Raw genomic sequence first — 8713 nt, 5'->3', positions numbered from 1 at the left:
CGGTCCACGGGGGGATTTTCTGTGTTTTTTTGGACCAAACTTAATTTCTTGGAGTGCTAAGAAGCAGGCTGCAGTCTCAAGGTCAAGTACTGAAGCAGAGTATAAGCCTGTAGCAAATGCTACTGCTGAAGTGATATGGGTGCAGTCATTACTTGCTGAACTAGGAGTTCGACTAACATAGACACCATGCTTATGGTGTGATAATATGGGAGCAACATATTTGTCAGCAAACTCAGTCTTTCATGCTAGAGCAAAACATATTGAGATTGATTTTCACTTTGTCAGAGAACGAGTTTTGAGGAGACAATTGGAGATTCGTTTTATCTCTTCTAAAGATCAAGTTGCAGATGGGTTCACAAAGCCACTTCCTGTTCACGCTTTTGAAGTCTTCAAATATAATCTCAACTTGTCGAAGTTGTGATTAAGGGAAGGTGTTAGAGATAGAATTTGTGTATGAGTCAATAGGGAAGTCCTAGTCCTATACGTTATAATCATACCGACATTGTACCTAATATAAATACATGAGATTGATGGTGCTCGAGGTATCCGAGTAGCCAATCTACCTGATCGAAATATTGTTCTTTACAGAATATACTGTATTTCTTGTACTAAGTTCTAGTCAATTAAAAGGAATCGGAGGAAGTAATATGTTTTGATGAACATTTCAATTTGTTGAAAATTAGACGGGCATAATAATTTAGTGCACTACAAGAAACGCCTGATGAGTGATGACAAGAAAGCCAGGCTTGCACAGCCAGCACCAGCATGGAGTGAAGTGGAAGTGTGAACCGCTCCGGTCTGATGGAGGCGCGGTCCCACCATCCAGATGCCTCAGTGTCACTGTCCACTGTCACCGGCTCACTGCCTCTTGTCCCTTCCCCATTAAAAGCGTAATAAAGCAAGTTTATTTAGACGCTAATTAATATTTATTTACTGGAGAAGGAGAAGCTAACCACCAAGAAGGTAAGAAACAAAACAAACAGCCCATTCCAGATTCACTCCATCTGCAACGGCAATCACCATTCACCAACCCCTCCCTGCTCCAAATTCCCCCCATCCCGTCATCCTCAGCTTTCCCACGCACACCACCGTCCTCCATCAGTTCATCCTCCAGTCCAGGAGAGTCCAGTCTCCCGTAGCACCAGCGCACGAGCTCACGTTGAGAGCGAAATTCCCACAAGGAAAGGGGAATTCCCAGAGAAAGCAAGCAGGGAAGTCATTGAAAGCAGCGCCAATCTTACTCAAATCAAGAGGGAGGCAATCCCCAGCAAGGCGGACAGATACCACCAGGAGAAGTTGGAGCAGAAAAAGCTCGCTCCCAAATCCCAATGGGGACTAGGAGCAGAGGAGGGAGAAGCAGCGGCCTGCTCCTACTCCTCTGCCTCCATTCCTCTCTGCTCTGTAAGCTCTCTGTCACACACCCACGCTTGTGTTCGTCCACCGTGCTCTGTTTCTGAATGTTTGGCCTCGATTGTGTTTGCGCTGCAGGCTCGGTGTCGGCGGCGGGAGGGGGCGGCTCCGGCTCCCCGTACGTGGGCGTGACGATCGGCACGGCGGTGACCAACCTGCTGTCCCCGTCGGACCTCGCCGAGTTCCTCCGCGCGGAGCGCATCACGCACGTGCGCCTCTACGACGCCGACCCGCGCCTGCTCTCCGCGCTCGCCTCCTCGGGCGCCACCGCCATCGTCGGCGTCCCCAACGACGAGCTCCTCGCGCTCGGCTCCTCCCCGGCCACCGCCTCCGCCTGGGTGGCCCGCCGCGTGCTCCCCTTCGCGGCCGCCAGCTCCAAAAACCCGGGCCTCATCTCCGCCATCGCCGTCGGCGACGAGGTCCCCACCGCGCTGCCCTCCGCGCTCCCGGTGCTCCTCCCGGCCATCCAGTCCCTCGCCGCCGCGCTCGCCGCCGCCAACCTCTCCTCCATCCCGGTCTCCACCCCGCTCCCCTTCTCCATCGTGCTCGATCCCTTCCCGCCGTCCCAGGCCTACTTCAACCAGTCCCTCGCCAAGTCCTTCCTCGTCCCGCTCCTCGCCCACCTCGCCAACACCTCCGCGCCGCTCATGCTCAACCTCTACCCCTACTACGCGCTGATGCAGAGCGCCGGGGTCGTCCCCGTCGACAACGCCATGTTCAAGCCGCTGCCGCCGTCGCTCGAGATGGTCGACCCCAACACGCTGCTCCACTACACCAACGTCTTCGACGCCATGCTCGACGCCGTCTACGTCGCCGTCAGGAACCTCAACGCCACCGGCGGCGCCGCCGTGCCGGTGCTGGTCACAGAGACCGGATGGCCCTCCTACGGGGACCGCAAGCAGGAGCCCTACGCCAGCAGGGACAACGCCAACACCTACAACTCCAACCTCATCAAGCACGTCGCCACCGACAAGCCCGGCACGCCCATGCGCCCCGGCGCGCAGGCGCAGGCCAGCGTCTACATCTACGAGCTCTTCAACGAGGACCTCCGCCCGGGCCCCGTGTCCGAGGCCAACTTTGGCCTCTTCCACGGCAACGGCACGCCGGTGTACCTGCTCCACGCGAACGGGACCGACGGCTTCCTGGGCAACGACACCACGGACCGGACGTTCTGCATCGCGGCGGACGACGCCGACGAGAAGGCCGTGCAGGCGGCCATGGACTGGGCGTGCGGCCCAGGGAGGTCAGACTGCACGCCGATACAGCCCGGGGAAAGCTGCTTCCAGCCCAACGACGTGAGGAGCCACGCGTCATTCGCGTTCAACACCTACTACCAGTCGCAAGGCAAGGCCGGAGGATCCTGCTACTTCCAGGGCGCCGGCATGGTCACCACCACCGATCCAAGTGAGTATTATTCCCATTCTCTGAATTCTGCTGATGCATATATAGATAACATTTGCTCCAGAAATGAATTCGATCTCCTTGCTTAATACTGTATTTGGTGATCATAGGCTGTTCTGGGCTTTGGTTGTGTGCAATTTTCTGCATTCCATTTTGTCTGTTCCATAGTAGTACTTGCTTGCTTGGGACTGACAAAGATATACCGTAGTAGCAATGCCTGTAGCCTGAATACACAGTCTCATGCTCATAAGTAGGTACAGACTGACAGTGAGTGAGGCTTGCCGAGTGAAGAAATGCATACACAGCTTAGTCTCTGAAGAAGTGCAGACGTGTAGTATGTCAGTAAGCCAGTGGAAATGCTTTTCGCCCTTGAAGATCCTTGCTTCGATTTTAATGTAGGATAGACGCCATTGTCACGCCCCAAAAGTAGATGGCACTCATGGAAGACCATTCCCTAAAGTTGTTCGGTTTGTCTTATCATTGGAGATTGGAGACCTCAGACCACTATAAGAGCATTTAACATTTCCACAGCAAAAAACAAGTGCACTTAGTATTTGTTCATCGATGTTGTTAGGAGAACGGTCGCTTTTCCTTCTAGGTAGGGGTCTGACTAGTGCTGCTTCGTGTTAAGTATGAGCAAGCTTGAGTGTGAGTAGATTTTATCAGTGTTTAAAAATCACAAACTCTTCCAATGTTACTTCTAGGCTTGACGAGGAACGACAACTTGAGAGAATTGTTCAGATATGACCTTTCTATGAAGGCCAAAATTGTGAGCTGTTAGATTACCCAGCCGTACTTTAGACTCAATAGTGCCACGAAAATGTTATTTATCAAACTACATCATTCATTTTGTTCAGATGACCTTTCTATGAAGGCCAAAACTCTGTGAGCTTTTAGATAACTGGGTCCTCCCTTTCATGGGCACATCGATGAGCACACATAGCCTGCACTTTTTAATATGACACGACTCCATTGCCACGTAAAATCAGAGAGGAGACACAAGCTGAGCTGGTTCAGCCTGTAGATTTGTTTTGTACTCCGTCAAGTCCGAGAGAGTGCTCTGGGCATGGCGTGCTGATCTGATTGGCAGCACGAGCACGTCCAACCGCCAGTACCATTTCACAAAGAGAAAAAAGGCACCACAAGATTGCGAAAAAGAATCCGCTTTCTCGCATGTGAGCAGGAGCAACGATATGTTCACATCACATGCCAAGGCTACTACCAAACACACACCTCCTCATAGTTCACCCCCATCACTTTCGTCAGCTTTGTCATCGCATTCTTCTTACTGCTTTATTAGAATTTTATTTTTGTTTTCTGGTCTATACCTTTTGATTTTTTTGTTCAATTTTTAATTTCTTAATAGGACCTTAGCATCCATTTGAACTCAAATGGGGGAAACGATTGCTGTTTCGCATGGACTCCTCTCTTTAAACTTACTTTCAGAACTGCTTGGAAACAAGTTTCAGAACAAGATTGCTATTTCTGAAAAAAGTATGATCGTGGCTAGTAGTGATGTATAGTTCTCGCATACATTATGCATGTGGCATGCTTCAAAAGCTAAAGCTGAGATCTGAGATCTTTCTTGTTGCCTATGATTACGTGTGATATTCCTGCATTGGTACGCACTGCATTTTCATGCGCAACCTACTTGGTTGGATGTTTATGCATTGTTGGGTGGCAACGGGAATCTTTTGAATTCTGCCTTTTTCGGGGGGCAATATCATACCTTGCCCTATCAATAGCAGTACCCAAAGTCTCATTATCGTGTCCGTTTAACTGCTTCCATGTCCTATGATCAGAAGATGAACTGCAGTCAAATATTGCCAGTATCACGGTGCCATTTTTACTCATGGTTCACCGATGTTGTAACTGTGTCATAGTGATCTACAGAACAAGTTGTCATCGAAAATGCAATGGTTTTCTACCCTAGCACCTGGCTGTGAGAGGATCTGGTTAAGAACTGAGACATTCTTGCCCTTTGGATTATTGTACCGTCCACAAGAACTGCATTGAGCTAATGTGGCAAAAGTAAAGTACTGAACTCAGGCTAGTTGTAGCCAAGTAGGAACCTCTTTGGATGGTGGCCGTTGTCCTGAACCAAACAAATGATAATGATTCTGCTGGATAATATGTACTAGTTTTTCTCTTAGAAAAAGTAAGGGAAAAGATAAAGAGCATACTGGGAAATTTGGGATCTAGATGCCATCTAGACCTTATCAAATTCGTAATATGGTTCAAGAGTCAAGACAAAGTGTAATCCATGCAAGTGGCCCACCGGACTACTGGAATGTATGTGGGGAGCATGTACTCTTTGTCTGGTATGGGAATAGTATTATTACATATGCACATGCATTTGGTCTTCTCCCATTTCTCTTCCCAGGTTCTTTTACTATGCATGACCATGTTGTAAAATAGCTACTGTAGATTAACACCAATTTTGGGTTCTGAGCATATAGTGGTTCTGTGTCTAATTTGCTTATCCTTTTGTTAGTCTGTCAGTTAGACATTGATTGGTACGCATAGTAACCGAATGAAAGCACTGTATATAGTTGGCTTGAATTGATGATGTTAGGGCTTGGATATCTTTTCTGTTGCTAACAGGGATACAGTTACAGACTGTACCAGTGAATGATAATTTGTAGTCCCTGTGAACCGAGGTGTGCCCGGATGGCTAGGATGTGCTGATACGGCCCCTCACCTGCCTGCGTTCGAGCCTCCGCGCTTACAAACGTGGGTTGTACACACCAATTTCTTCTATCAAAAACAGCGCTGCGGGTTTCTTCCCAGTACGGCCAATCATTTTATTTTTATAAATTGTAGTACTTAGTGCTGTATCGAATGTGTTCACTTTTGCCAACTGGTAGTGTGCAAGGTAGAACGAGTAGGAGTTGTTCATATGCATGTAGTTACTGGTGGATTCAGGATTTCAACATCACAAAAGAATTCCTCTTTTGATATCTAGAGCTGACGACGTGGGCTTAGCCCAGTGGTTGGGGTCCCAGTGGCGCACCCCAACGACCGAAGTTCGATTCCCGTCAGTGATGGGAGGCCAAGGCTCTCTGTGGCTAAGCTACTAGAGTTAGTGGGCTTGAATGTACTATGTACTAGCGTCTGTGTGCATCCTAGTTATGCTGACGCCAGGTGTAAGCTCCTCTAAACTGTATCTTTGACATACTATCTTTTGAGTAATAAAGTGGCCTTTATCGGAAAAATAGGTATGTACTAGTAAATACTCCTAATTAGGACCAGTTCCTGCTTTGACTGGTTCCGACTTCCGTGGGATTATCCGAATGATAAATTTGTACTTGTAAGATTTTTTACAGGTGCAGGTAATTCTTAACAGAGAAAATTCATCTTTTCTTTGGACTGTTTGGGAGTTGCGTTCTTTTTTAACCCTCATCTGGGGCCAATACACGTGTCTAGACATTTTTGCTAATATATTTGACCATGCATATATTCATGTTGATGAATTTGTTTTTATGGCTTCAGTGTTTCGCAACAATTACATTCAAATTCACGTTGAAGGTCCTTCTTTAATCCTAATTAATCTGTTCCTTTTGTTTTACAGGTCATGACAGCTGCATATTTCTTGGAAGGTACATTGCTAATTTTATTTGTCAGTAATGCACTTGATATTGTCAAACCGATTAAGTATGCTACATAGAATAGAGACATGGTGACAGTAGTTTGATCGTTTCAGGACACCTTTTTTGCTGTTAACTTTGCATTCTGTACGAGCATATGATTTCCATTTGTTTTCAATCCTTTCACTAGATGATTTGCCAAAAACATAAGCATATCTCAAGCTATAGAACTGTGAAATAAATCTACCAGAGCTTGAACTGTAATATCGAAATTCAGTTTCTACAGTATGTGGCAAGCTTGATATCTGAAGACAAAATTAATAGGGTCATGTGTCATCTCATTTTCAAACATATCATTAATATTGAAATGTGAGATCAAATGATCATCACACGGTGCTAATGTTGTGGCTATTTGTCATGCAGTAAGTTGGATAGCAATGTCACCAAATCTGACGGTGCAAACTCAACCACGCCGCAGACAAGTGATGCTAAAGGATCTGCTATATGGAGACTAAGAATAGGAAGGGACAATGGGTTCTGTTTGATACTCAGGTTGCTGTTGAGCGGGATGGTGGCGGTTATCATAACAAATTCAAACTTTTGGACATAACAGGAACATGTTAGTTGTAACAGACGCTAATTTTTTTTTTGGATCAGATGGTTAGAAGAAAGGCCAGTTGTTGGCATGTCTAGTAATTCTTTATTGTTAGATAAGCATGAATAAATTATTCTTCACTCTTCAAAATGTATGATATTATGCTACAAATTCTGAAGACGTGCAGTATGATTCCCTGACTTCTTGTTGATCTACATATCAGAACCCAACATGTTGGTTAAAGAGGATCAAGCGGATCAGCTAGTGTTTTCCAAAGAGTAAATTGCGACTCTTCGAAATGTATTGATATTATCCTACAAATTCTGAAGACGTGCAGTATGATTCCCTGACTTCTTGTTGATCTACATATCAGAACCCAGCATGTTGGTTAAAGAGGATCAAGCGGATCAGCTAGTGTTTTCCAAAGAGTAAATTGTGCCATAATTACATGAACATTTCTTCCTTGAACAGACGCCTAAATCTGCGTCTAATTTTATTAGAAAAATAATACCAAGATGGCCCACAGGAGGTAGAATCAAGTCAATTAATAAGATCTACTCGCTGAAATTGCAATTCCACCTGAGTATTCATTTAAACAAACTTAACTAGGTTCATTAAACTTCCACAAAAAAAGGCCATGTCTTATGCAATGGTACAGTTTGTTCGGATGTTGCCTATGTGCGTCGGTTTGCTGAAAATGCAGTGACCAATGGTTATAAAAGACTGAAGGTACTGCACTGGAGGTGATGCAGCAAATAGAAGATCGGGCTAGCGAAATGTGCGACAAAATTCAAGTCATCACACAACACCGAACAGAGAATACATAAGATAATGCTAGAACAATATCCGGAATACATATTGTAAAGAAAGCACTTGAACAGATGGGAATAACTAGACAAATTCAGCTCGCTAGATGATTTTCTTATCTCATTTGGGTCCCTGATCCACCGCGACCGCAGGCTCCACCCTCGCTTCTGGTTATTGGAGGCTAAATCGGGACGATGGTCAGGACCAATCCACGGTGGCAGCTCGGCATCGGAGAAAATCTGAAACCTTTGTTGTTATAATAATCAACCCCAATGGGCTCGTCACCGACCAAATGGATAGTGTTCAGTCTGTAGTCTTGTAGCTTGCAGACGAATCGGTCCGATCGCCTCTTCATGGACTGGTAATCCATGTAACCATTATTGAGCTCCCTCGGCTTTTCGTCCCATTGAGCATCGTATGTCCAGCCCTGTTGTCCCAAAGGAGCAAGCAGCGTCGACCCAGCCTTCAGGGAGAGGGAACGGCAGATCGGCCTTGTCGTCCCCCCAGCTCATGTCGCATGTTACAATTGAGATGCACAATAAACGAAGAATGATGGTACGGATCGGTCCAAGCCTACCGGCGACGGGCCTCGTTTCGTTCGTCAGAAGTTAGCCTCTTCTTGGAATTTGGATCATAATATAACAAACTCCACATTGAGACAATTTCCTTGTAGCATGAACTTCAACAAACACCTGAATCAACAAAGAAAACACTTGCTGGCGCCAATAGCCACTTGGGCTAAACAGTTATACCAACCAAGCTTGAGCAAAACTCAAACTTGGACACAGGGACGGGCTTAGTCATCATATCAGCATGATTATCATGAGTACTAATCTTGCATACCTTCACTTTACCTTTTGCAACCACATCTCTGATTGCGTGGTACTTAATATCAATGTGCTTTGTCCTCTCA

At 46.2% G+C, this 8713-nt stretch overlaps 1 protein-coding gene across 1 annotated transcript; it reads left to right on the top strand.

Annotated features, from left to right (window-relative positions):
• The first annotated feature begins 994 nt into the window (after window positions 1-994).
• On the top strand, window positions 995-7193 carry LOC127333354 (glucan endo-1,3-beta-glucosidase 1). Its single transcript, XM_051359744.2, has 4 exons — window positions 995-1401; window positions 1489-2814; window positions 6383-6410; window positions 6822-7193. The coding sequence occupies exons 1-4, from the start codon at window positions 1329-1331 to the stop codon at window positions 7006-7008; spliced, it is 1614 nt and encodes a 537-aa protein (XP_051215704.1). The 5' UTR covers window positions 995-1328; the 3' UTR covers window positions 7009-7193.
• Window positions 7194-8713: the final 1520 nt, after the last annotated feature.

This window comes from Lolium perenne, chromosome 2 (assembly GCF_019359855.2).
Source record: "Lolium perenne isolate Kyuss_39 chromosome 2, Kyuss_2.0, whole genome shotgun sequence".
Classification (NCBI taxonomy): Eukaryota; Viridiplantae; Streptophyta; class Magnoliopsida; order Poales; family Poaceae; genus Lolium; species Lolium perenne.
The sequence above is the reverse complement of the archived record's forward strand: the minus strand, read 5'-3'. Positions and strand labels throughout refer to the sequence as shown.